Here is a 12,384-nt window from a genome sequence, read left to right as displayed (position 1 = left end):
TTCATCACCGGATTCATTAGAATTTTCTTCCTTTTCTTCATCATTAGATTTTTCCTCTACAATTTGTTTTTATTTGCCTTCACGGTTAATTTCGACTCCCACCTCTTCAATTTCTTGATCATTAGGTTCCGCTCCTTCTAAATCAACCCCGGATTTAGCTACAGGTGGTTCTCTCAACCTAATTTCAAATTGATCCTTCTTCTTCTCATTTTTGTGGATACCTCTATAATCTACCCATAAATGCTTGTCACCGCGAGGGGTGGCCGTATGATCAATCGGAGTTAAGTTATTCCCTCTCTTATTCTTCACCCTATCAGGATTCCTACACAAGCAATACAATTGATTGATTTTCTAAGGGTTGAACAAACAAAATAGAAACAAATAAACCAAAAAAATTGTGACCAAAACAATTTACGGTTTGAAATGTGATAATCAACACAAACCGTGACTAGTTACGGTATGTAACTTGACAATCGAGAAAACCCGTAAATAATTTACAGTTGGTGAGTTGCGTTTCGAGATCAACCGTAACACTATTTGATACTTATGTTTTCAGACACAGGATGATATACGGTTGAAAATATAGATAACAACACATGCTGTAACTACATTACGGTTTATAAATAAACTAAACTTATGAACCGTACAATATATATGAATTCATCCACAGGATTATATACGGTTGGTAAAAGACATATTATACACCGTACCTAAACTACGGTTGGTAATTTTTAGCCGTAGAACAAATTGTAGACATGCAGGACGAATTACGGTTGGTAAGGTTGGTTTCGACATCAACCGTAACTGAACAAAATTATCAGATCCATAATTTTACGGTAGGTATTTGAAATAAATTCAATTGTTACAAACCGTAACAACATCAGAATCTTCAGTTACGGTGCGTAATTGATTTAATACCAACCGTAAATAACAAAAACCCAGAATTTGAAATTTTAAGTTTCATCTAAAACCCTAATTTTTCGTAGAAAATTAACTTAAATCAAACAAAATAAACTAAATCCTAACTAAGTTTCGCAAAATATACCTCATGTAAATCATTCCAATTAATTTGTCCGGTTTAGGGGTTTGAAATTGAAATTGTTGTTCTTCACCTATTGGAGGATTTGCTTGATTAGAATCGCTACAATCTTTGTCAACTTTTTTCTTCTTCGTCATCTCTAATGTAGACTTCAATCAACGACTATTAATTTTGCGATCGCCGATTAATTAAAGACGAGAAGTTTTCGATTTTAATGGGAATGGAGGTTACGGTTCTATTGGAGGAGAAGAAGATGAAGAAAATTGATTTTGTTTTCTCTTCCCATTCATTAGGTTTAAATGATGGAGGACAACTCAGTCTTTTTAACTAATAAAGGAGGGGCAAATTAGTCCATTTAAAGCTGAAAGGTAATCTAGACAATTTACAGCCCCTAATCAACTAGAGGGACATTATTATCATGGTTCCGGCCCTCTAATAAAACCTGCCGCCTTATAACAGGTTACACAAGATATTGTCACCTTTTTATTCTGACAATATATAAAGAAAGAATAAATAATTTAATACTGTAAATAAGATGGTCAGAGATACGTTTTCTGTTGTTTCAACTACATATGCTTAAATTATGAAAGATACAGCCGGAGAATTTTAATACATGGGGAACAAGCAGAGCATATTCGAAGCAGAATTCATGCTTTTCATTTACTAAATCTACTTCGTTCAGTCTTCTTAGGCTTCATGCAATTCCCAAACAACAAAAATTGCTTACTTTTGTGTGATCGAACAGGGGTTCCTTGTTTAACCTGTTACAATTCAGGATGGACGATCATCTAATGCTGATCTTTTAAAAGAAAGAAAGAAAAAAAAAGTACTAACAACTGAAACTTCAAAATCAGAAAAAACTTATATACACTTCAAAAGCTTACCTTCCCTTTGTTGTAAGGTTTAGTCTTTTTCCAACAAAGAAGTCCATTACAAGTAGGAGCTGTCCCTGATTCATATCCCCTGTAGAAAATAAAGCAAACGAGTGATAAATATAGTAGTAACAAAAAAAGGGGGGGAAATGACGGTCGTGGTGAACTAGGTTGATTGATACCTAAAAACTTGGTCGTGTTCGGTCTTTTTTGTACATAAATGAATACAGATTACCAAGGCTAACCAAACATATGGAAGAAATTACAATTCCTGGGCATCATCCCATATTGATTCGTCTTATATAAACATGGACCTTAAATTGTAGCTAGTAGGACTTCAACTCTGATTTAATACAAGGCTAAATCCTAGACCAGCAGCGCAGTGTGAAATGATCATAAGATTTCCTAACATTGGGCAAAAGCTTATAAACAATCCATATTAGGAAGAAAAAAAAAATTAAGGCCAACCATTAATCTTGCAGATGTAAAGAGGCATATTGATTATATAAACACGGACCTCAAGTTGCAGCTAGTTAGGACTTCAACTCTGAGTTAATACAAGGCTAAATCCTAGACTAGTAGTGCAGTGTGAAATGATCCAAAAATTTCCTAACATGGGCAAAGTTTAATCCATATGTGACACGATTGGTTTTGTTAAACACATAGCAAAGATGAAAGCCATTCTCATGAAAAATCCTACTGAAAGAACTCACTGATTTTCATTGCCTGCTATGCTTTTGTTATGCAGCAAGCTTGGAGACATGGAATAATTCTCGACCCTTTTACCACTCTGGTCATGGTGGCCCCTCCCACCATTAACATTCAATGATTTAAGTTCATGAGTAAGCTCATTCTCCCATTTCTGAGAAGACAGCTCCATCGAAATTATAGAAGCCATCTGATTTGGACGATAAACTCCATCCTGGGGCATAATTTGGTTCCTTTCAGCTTTTAACCTGCTCAAAGATCCTGGAGTTCCCTTCTCTGCAGTTTGTAACCACGCGCTTTCTAACCGTTGCTCGTCGATAATGGCTTGTATTCTTTGCAGAGGAATTTCCTCATTTTTTTCTCCTGCGCCACACATCCCGGATACAGATTCTGTCAAACCTAATGGTAAGCCTGAAGTCACTCCATCGAACACATCAACGAGAAATTAAGTGGCTGCGGAGAACCTGTAAACTTACCTTCAGAGTAATATCTTTCCTTGGGTGCTCTGACCTGTTCATAATTTCGCTCCGACTCTGAACGACCACTTGGTGAATTATTGGAATCACGTCGTAGTTCCCTCTCTGTATCAGATGCTGCCATCTCCCTCTGAGATGAACTTGCAGGAGATTCAGCCCTGTCAATAGAAGCCTCTCGCTGTACCATCAGTCCCATTCTAACCTCTACATTGTGCTTCATAACAATTTCAATTGAATTTGTGATACTACGTTGAAATCTTTCAGCTCTGGATTTGATATCCCCATCCTTGAATCCTATGAAGGCAACCAGAGCACCTACAATTTCAAACATGTTAGACTCCAGAAATTCTGTGACACACACATATACTACAACAACCTAGAAAAGGTTTTATAGATTGATGTTTGTACACCACAGCATAAATTTCACCTGAGAAGCTTTTCGAGATCTAGTTTTCACTTAAAATTACGATAATAAAGAGAAATGGGTGAACATTTAAAGCAAATATGCTCTAGCAAGGAAGATAGTGTTTCACCTTCAACTTCAGCAATTGAGACAAGCCTTGCATGTGAACGTAGCAACTGCCTTAGTGTATTTGAGTGACATCTGTCGATGCACATCTCCCAAATCTCGTCCAACTTTTCTGGGCGTATGTACCGGCAGACCCTATTTTCAGCTAGAGTGGCATTTGATGCACCTTCCTCCACCGATTGAGATTTGGTAGCGGAATGAACAGTATCAACCATCAACAGTGGTTCGCCATGGGAATCAAAATTTCCATCTAGTGGGCCACGAGATGAGGCTGTTGAAGTTGACTTCCGCCGCCTTTGTAGAGCATCAGATCTTTTCTTGTGAGCAGATACTTCTCTTGAAGATCCAGATGGCTCATCATCTGTTGCCCTCGAGCTCTGTTTCCTACTGCTACCAGAATTAGTCGGATTGGAAGATGTAACAGAACCTAGTTGCAGTAGAGCTGCAGTAAACCATGTTGACCGTTCACTTGAAACCCTTAGCTGCCTCTCGGCTTCAGAAAGAAGCTTCAGAGCTTGTTTTAGTCTTTCCAACTCTGCATCAGTTACTGCAGAATCCCACCGCAGTTTCCCAGAAGATTCAAAAGGATAAGGAATACTAGTATCAGGATATATATATATATATATATATATATATATATATATTCAGAATTATAATCTTGAACACAAGCATCGTGAAAAAACAGGATCAGAAGCATTTTGGCCTTGGTAAATAAAGATTACTGGCCATAAAAGGACCACGGATCTTTGCTAAGACTTTTAAAACAGTAAATGAAAAAACTCTACAATTACTGTTCCATTAGGTAATTGCTTTTAATCCTATCGTTACTAGAGACAGTATAATTAGACAGCATGCAGTACTTACAACTTCTTCCAGCAAAAAATGAACTGCTGCATTTTGAATTAACCAGATGGTAAGTTCCGGCAATAATATCCATAATAAGACCTGCTAGTTGAGATGTCAATGCCATTGGATCAACCCCTGAATCCATCAATTCCCTGGTTCTCTTCACTGTTTCTGCAGTGTCAGATGACATGGCTAACTCCAAAAGATCAAGTAATTTTTCATCTGAAACAACCCCTACCTGTAGAAGGAAAGTTATAGAATGTTAAAAATATAATACAGAAAAGCTTAACAAATTAAGATGATGAGTTGGATGCAAACTTACCAGTTCATTTACTAGGGATGCAGTTATCCTCTTCCCCAGTAAACTTAATTGATCCAACATTGTTTCTCCATCTCGAAGTGAACCCTCTGCACTCATACCGATCAAATCAAGAGCATCCGATTCAATTTCTAAGTTTTCATCAGCAGCAACCTTCTTCAATCTGGTAATAATATCTGAATCTTTGATTTTGTTGAAAAGATATTTCTGGCACCGAGATGATACAGTATGGGGCAGATTGTCGATATCAGTTGTTATGAATATTATTACAACTCGTGGTAGTGGCTCTTCAAGAAACTTCATAAAAGACGACCATGTTTTTGAGGGTAGCATGTGGCAGTCATTGATGATAAATACATGGTAGCGGGAAAAAGAAGATGTGGGTGCCGTAGACAGGCTCTTTAGCAAGTACCTAACTCTATCTATTCCTTTATCATTTGCGGCATCAACTTCTCTCAAGTCCATGGTCTTACCGGATATGAAATCAATGCATTCCTTACAGAAACCACATGGCTTGTTTTCTTCTGTAGAGTCACAACTTAAAGCAGCAGCGAATATCCTTGCCACTGATGTTTTTCCCGTACCCCGAGGACCTTGGAAGAGATAAACAGGAGCAATTCTTCCCCTTGAAATGGCATTAGTCAGTGAATGAACCACAATGTTCTGCCCAATTATTTCATCAAAGAACCTTGGTCTATATTTTTGGCTCAAGCTCCTAACACGGTCTGATGTACCTTCTTGAGCTCCTGTCGAGAGGGGTACTATTTCTAGCCCTTCCTGGCTTCGACAGCTGGACCATCTTCTCCCATCCAACCGGCTCAAACCTTCCATATCGAGCTCCCCAAAGTTTGTCGAAAGCTCATCATCATCACTTCGCCCACTATCCAAAGATGAACCTCCTCTTCCATCACTGCTGTTTGTCAACAATGGCATAACAAGTCTTCGTTTGTTAGACACTGATGATCGACGTTTCTTCTGCAACGTTCTGGTTCCACACAGAATGCTACTTCCTTTTCTTCTCAGAGTATCAGAAAATGAGGGGGAGTAACAGCTACCGTATCTTCCATGTTTTGTCTTCCTTTTCGACCGGTAGCATGAAATTCCACATCCTCGCCGGCTTGACAAATTCAAGTGATCTATTTCATCTCCATCCGCTGAAGTTGTATTTCCATCCCAAGACCCAACATTACTGGGATTCTGATTTCTATACTTGTACGAATTGGTTGATGCTGGGGTGTAAGGATAAGAAGAATCATCTCTCCAGATGCTTTTCAAGAGTTTGGAAGTTCTGGACCAGTTCTCCCCCCTAGTGGGCATTGATGATGTTGATCTCGAAGTGTACCCAGTTTTTGGTGTTACATCCCGTGACCGTGAATCCTCGGAATTGCAGTAATCCACATTGTTAGATTGTTGAACTGATGTAACTGCTCCCAACGAGATTGATGGAAGATCTAGCAAGTTTGAAGCCGTTGGGTTTCTAAGAGTGCCACACTTTGAGATAACAGAGCCCTTCTTTAACTTCTTACCTGTTCTCCTCACAGGTTTCTCAACGCTTGCCTCTCTGGCCTTGAAGGCCATCATTGGCTCAGCAGTATACAAGTCACTCCTATAATCTTCTTTTTGAGCAATTCCCACGCTATCTTTGATGCTATCCTCTACTGACCCTACTTCGTATTTTTCCACATCTAATTTTACACCTAAATCACTTGATTTGCCCGATTGAGTCCCCCAATTGTAGAGGAATACTTTTTTTTCATTTGTTTCGCTTCTAGTAGGCAAACATGTCTCTGGATCCGTGAACCCCAGAGCATGATGTGCTCCCATACGGTTTGATCTGGTTCCATGTAGTCCATAATTACAACTAGGTGAAGCAGTAACTGGTCTAGAATTCAACGGTGACCTCAATGAAGAAGTGGTTTCTGGATCACGTAAATGTTGTGCAGCTTTTCGAAGACCAGTAAGTTCCTTCTTCCAGTGAAGTTCTCTTGGATCAACATGGGCGACTGACATTCTCTCTTGCAATTACCAACACTGACCCAGCATTCCATGCAAATGTAATGAAGATAATTTACAGCTTTTCTACCTTGAGCTCAACATTTCATCCAAATGTATATTCACTTCTTTACAACATGGTTACACATTGTGGACTATCTAACGACTTCCGAAATTGTATTAACCTCAAACTTCAAATATGTCTGACGATGCAATATACAACTTTTGGATCTTCTTTCTGCAATACCACCAAACGGTGAACAATTAGATGCAGGCTTACATGGTAAGCAATTCAAGAACATATGGATCAAGTAAAAAGAGAATCAAACTTCAGCTATCAATGACAAGAAAGCGGAAAATCCATTTTCAGATGTGCCCAGTGTCAACAACTCAACTGATTTAAAGTGAATCAAGAAACACATATTTAAACAATGGCATGGCAAGAAATCTTGTGGTAAAACCAAAAGTTCAAGTTGGTACAGTGCATAGTCTGAATCCTAGGACATTCCTTTCCTTGCACTGCGTCGAGATAATGTTCAAAACAGTTTAGTCATCAGAGTTGTAAGCAAATCTAAGCTTCATCGGCAATGCGAGATTTCTTTTTCTTTTTCGGTATTTGGGTATATTCACGGGTTGGACCTACCAACTCCTGATTGATCTCTAAGATTTACTTTGAGGCTTAATTAGTCAATTAATAAGTTAATCAAACGCCTTTACGTTACTTTGGATTTCCTTCATACCTTGCGTGAAAAAAAGCTAGAAATCCACAATTCTCAGTCCTAGCAAATACGGGAGCTCAATGTTAACACGAACAGGAGATAGATGATCTCGAACATAGATAATAAATGATAATTCAGAATTGTTCAATGTTTGGAACTGTAGAAGCTCTAGCCCTATCAGTGAGGAGATCAACATAAATGATCAGGTCTTGATTTGTTTATGTGTGGGTTCACAGGTCAAAATGTTAATTCAGAATTGACCCAAGGCATAAATGATAAATTGTATCCCGAATTCACCTATAACTACATAAGAGCTGAGTCATTTGCATACAGTGACAAGGATGCTTTTTATTTGGCATGATAACATCTGCATGTTAGCAACATGATCCTATCCCACACTGTCAGAGCAAAAATGGTATCATATTGTCCGATCTTGTGTTTTCAAGTAGCTTTGATATCACATGCACAAATCCAATCATATTTTTTTGACAAGGAACTCAATAGTTCCATTAAAAGAAAACCTAAATCCTGATGAATCTCAAACAATTTATTCACCCTGTGTCTTACTGTTATAGTCCCTAAAGTTAATATGAGTAATCAATTACAGAAATCCCTTTCCAAACTCCATCATTTCATTTGTAGCACTTGTGTCTTTATCATCTTTTTCTTTAAAGCTTTACCGACTTATAGTCAGTATTAAGCCTTCTAAAGCCTTGTTCCTCGGATTCCAAACAAACTTCCTTCCTCGACTCTTCTGAAACATTCTACAAAACTGACCCTTAATCTCAAATGAGCACACAACTATAATCATAACTTTACCTATTCATACCCAATTTATCCTTCTGGGTCTTCTTTTCCTAAATTATCAACAGTACTTCAATTATCAACATCATCACAACATAAATCATGACTGATCTCATTATTGACTACAGTTGAGATTGTTGTTAATGTTATTACTAGTACTGTCATTACTGCTACTCTCCAGTCTCCACTAATTAATAACATAATACAAGGACAGTAGAAATGAAAAGGGGCCTACACCTGAGTAAGTAATTCAAACAAGAAAAAGGTAGTCAAAATAAAACATAAGTATATCCCAAATACGGCATCATCAAATTATTAATGGCAAACTGTATCTAAAGATTAGTACATTCTAATCAGGAAACATGAAGCAGGGATACAGAAAACAAAGGTGCAACAAGATTTGACCTTCGACATGAGCTAATCTAAGTGAAATTACAGATCCTTAAGCATTTTAATCAGAATTAAATCAAACCCAAATCTGAAATTTTCAGATCAAGAAAGGAATACCTGGAGAAGTGAGTGAGCTTCAAAGTGAAATGAAATTGAAGATTTTGGATTCTTCAAAAAATCTAATCCAATCTATAAGGTGTAGAGAAGAAAGAGAAAGAAGAAAAAAAAAAGTGTTTGAGATCTGTATTTTTTTACAAATTAAATGGAGTTATGGACTGATGGTGAGTTTGGTGAATGAATTTTTCTAGGGTTTTTATTTTTTTGGATGTAAGAAGAAGGGGAAGAAAAAATAAATCAAAAACTCCCTCCAAACGCGCCGAGATTCTCTTTTTTTGTCCCAAGTCCACTTATTTTCTTTCCGTACTCCCTTATCTGTCTTTCATAATTCAAACAGACGTCAATTTTGGGCACGCTTAAAGTTCTAATTTGGACATCCGGGAGTCCCGTTTTTGCCTGGACAGTCACGGTATCTACACGTTATTCTGGATAGGGGGTTTACCATAGTTTTCACTTCTGGATATATTGTTCATATGTCCAGATGGGTAGATTGTACTTGTGATGTTATTTTTCTGTGATGTAAAATTACTCCCTCTAGATTTCTTCTGATCCTATGTTAATTTTGAAGGTATGTTATTATTTTGATTGTAATAAACAGTGTCGGACACAATATACAATAGTTAATTCTACATTTCCGATTTATTTCAAACAGATCTCTAATATCTTGGGAGCCTTCTTATCCCATCTTGATCTCTCCACCGCTGCTAGTTGTGTTTGAATTCCTTTTTATTCTTTTTTTGTTTTCTGCACCTGTCCAAAAGTTAGCTTTGTGGATTTCTTTCAATTCTTTTGACATCTTTTTCTTCTCTTCTCAGTGTCTTCAAGCACATGAAAGTGCTATCCTGGAATGTCTAGGCATTGGAACTTCCTTAACCAAGGACCATTTTAATTTCATGTGCCAATACTACAAGCCAGACATAGTATTTCTAGCAGAGACAAAAGCCACATTGTCTCGAATGGACTCTTTTCTCAAAAATTCTCCTTTCCGTAACTGGTTCATCGTTCCATCCGTGGGAATAGTCGAGGGTTTGGCAATAGCCTGGCACAACATAGACATGAAATTAATATCTTCTAAGTTTAATGTTTGTCATTTGGGATCAAAGATAGGAGATACAGATATCATGCTCACATGTGTCTATGGAGCAGTCGAAGCCGATGATAAAATCAAACAATGGACCCATATCTTAGACATCGCGCAACAAATAAATAAACCTTGGTTTCTGATAGGGGATTTAAATGTTATTTTGGACCCAGACGAAAAACAAGGTGGAAATAAAGCAGGCTCCAGCAGTAAATCTTTCATCGTCGATACTATCAACTCTTTGGGACTCCAAGATGCAGGATAATGATGGATCACCTTTCACTTTGTCAAATAATCGAAAGGGTGAAGCAAACATCTGCAAAAGAATTGACAGAGCGCTTACATCCTTCATGTGGTCTCAGAATTTTCCGGACACTAAGGTAACTCACCTCTCGAAAGTAGGTTCTGATCATACACTAATTTTATTAGATTCAAACTCAAAAAAAAATTAAACTCCAGAAACCATTTAGATGTGTTAGGTCTTGGTTAACTCATTCCACTTTACCTACTGTAGTTGAAGCCTCTTGGAAATTACATTATGAAAATTCCCAAGAAAGAAATTTTTTTGGGCTCCTTAAATTGTTATCCTCCGGTTTAGCCCATTGGAACTCAAATACCTTTAGGAACATCCACAAACATATAAAGTCCCTAAACAATAAAATTGACAGTATCCATAGATCCGGAAACATTTCCAAGGACATAAATAAATTAAAAAAACCTTCAAGCGGAGTTAGGAAAATGGTACAAAATCAAAAACGACTACTATCATCATCTTTCTACGGATAAGTTCTTCAAAGAATATGACCAAAACACAGAATATTTTCATGCCACCGCCTTGAATAGAAAAAGAATCAATGCAATAAATTCTCTTAGAGAACCTTCTGGGCTTTGGATTTCAGATAGAGATCAAATCAATTCGCTTCTGGTTAACCATTTCCAACAAATAAGCACTTCCCAAAGCAACAATTTTGTTTTTGATCTATCAAGCATCATAAATCCTTGCATCAATGTTGAAGAAAATATTTTCTTGTCAGAAATCCCCACTAAAGAAGAGATTTGTCTCACCTTATCAAATATGAACCAATGGGGAGCCCCAGGCCCGGATGGCTTCTAACCAGGTTTTATTAAAGCCAACGGGGACATACTGGGACAAGATATCATTGGCTCAGTCCAAGAATTATTTTGATCGGGCATTCTCGACAAAGATTTTAACCATTCCTTCATACCTCTCATCCCAAAACTTTCCACGCCTCAAACTCTGGGAGATCTCAGACCTATTAGCCTGAGCAATACCATTTATAAAATAATCTCAAAAATATTATCTAATAGATTAAAACCCATACTTAGTAAAATAATCTCTCCCATTCAATCAGCGTTTTTCCCTGGCCGACAAATCACAGATAACGTCATAATTACTCATGAACTTATCCAGTCGATGAAAATTTCCAAGAAAATAAAGGGTTTTCTAGCGTTAAAAATAGACCTATCAAAAACTTTCGATAGGGTTGAATGGACTTTTATTGAGAAAGTCCTCTTAGATTTTGGCTTCTCGGAAAACTGGACAAATCTCATTTTGCAATGCATATCGACAACCTTTTTTTCAATTCTTTTCAACGGTTCCCCGGGACCCACTTTCAACACTTCGAGAGGTTTAAAACAAGGTGATCCATTATCGCCGTATCTTTTCCTAATATGCATGGAAATTCTATCTAGACTCCATGAAAAGCTATTGAAGACAAGAAAATCACTGGATTTCAAATCAACAAAAATGCTCCCAATATATCCCACTTATTTTTCGGGGATGACTGCTTTTTATTTACAAAAGCGGATCCGGGGGAAGCGAAAAGTCTTTTGGAAATCTTACAATTATTTGGGAACATCACATGCCAGATGGTTAATCTTCAAAAATCCAACGTCTACTTCAGCCCACGAATTCATCTGAAACATGGGAAGATTATAGTAAAACATTTAAAAGTCCCACTGATGACCAAAAACGATAGATACCTGGGTATCCCGCTCTTCTTTGATAAGAATCGAAAAGCCAATTTTGAGCCTCTATTACAACGATATTATTCTACTTTACAAGGTTGGAAATCAAAACTGTTATCTCAGGCGGGTAGGATTGTCTTGATTAAATTTATCCTTCAATCTTACCGAACCTATCAAATGCAAGTTCTTGCTCTGCCAAAAGATACTCTTGATCAACTCGACCGGATTCAGAGAAATTTCTGGTGGAAAAAGGATTGCCAAAAAACAAAAGGAGGATTTATAAAAGATTGGAAAAGTATATGCAAGCCCATTTCCCAAAGTGGTTTAGGAATTAAAAAACCCCACCATTTCAATATAGCTCTTCTCACTAAACTGGCAAGTAGATTGGTAACCGAACAAGAACAATTATGGGTCAAACTCCTAAAAGCAAAATATTTCCCAAACTCGCACCCACTAGAAGACTCCAGAACCTCGAATTTGTCTTGGATTTGAACCAGCATATA

The 12,384-nt window shown here is 37.4% G+C and overlaps 1 protein-coding gene across 4 annotated transcripts; it reads right to left on the bottom strand.

Moving 5' to 3' along the window:
* Positions 1-1,538: 1,538 nt before the first annotated feature.
* On the bottom strand, positions 1,539-9,171 carry LOC113331951 (protein STICHEL-like). 4 transcript variants are annotated; one of them, XM_026578587.1, is made up of 8 exons: positions 8,812-9,171; positions 4,793-7,019; positions 4,489-4,708; positions 3,629-4,171; positions 3,096-3,410; positions 2,625-3,018; positions 1,924-2,002; positions 1,539-1,800 (listed from the first exon to the last, which is right to left on the bottom strand). In XM_026578587.1, the coding sequence occupies exons 2-8, from the start codon at positions 6,797-6,799 to the stop codon at positions 1,696-1,698; spliced, it is 3,663 nt and encodes a 1,220-aa protein (XP_026434372.1). In that variant the 5' UTR covers positions 6,800-7,019; positions 8,812-9,171; the 3' UTR covers positions 1,539-1,695. The 4 variants fall into 4 exon arrangements, with proteins under 4 accessions (XP_026434372.1, XP_026434374.1, XP_026434375.1 ...); XM_026578589.1 differs by having other exon boundaries at positions 2,625-3,009; XM_026578590.1 differs by having other exon boundaries at positions 2,625-2,982; positions 8,812-9,167.
* Positions 9,172-12,384: the final 3,213 nt, after the last annotated feature.

This window comes from Papaver somniferum, unplaced genomic scaffold, assembly GCF_003573695.1.
Source record: "Papaver somniferum cultivar HN1 unplaced genomic scaffold, ASM357369v1 unplaced-scaffold_128, whole genome shotgun sequence".
Taxonomy (NCBI): Eukaryota; Viridiplantae; Streptophyta; class Magnoliopsida; order Ranunculales; family Papaveraceae; genus Papaver; species Papaver somniferum.
Note: the sequence above shows the minus strand (reverse complement) of the source record. Positions and strands in the feature narration are given on the sequence as shown.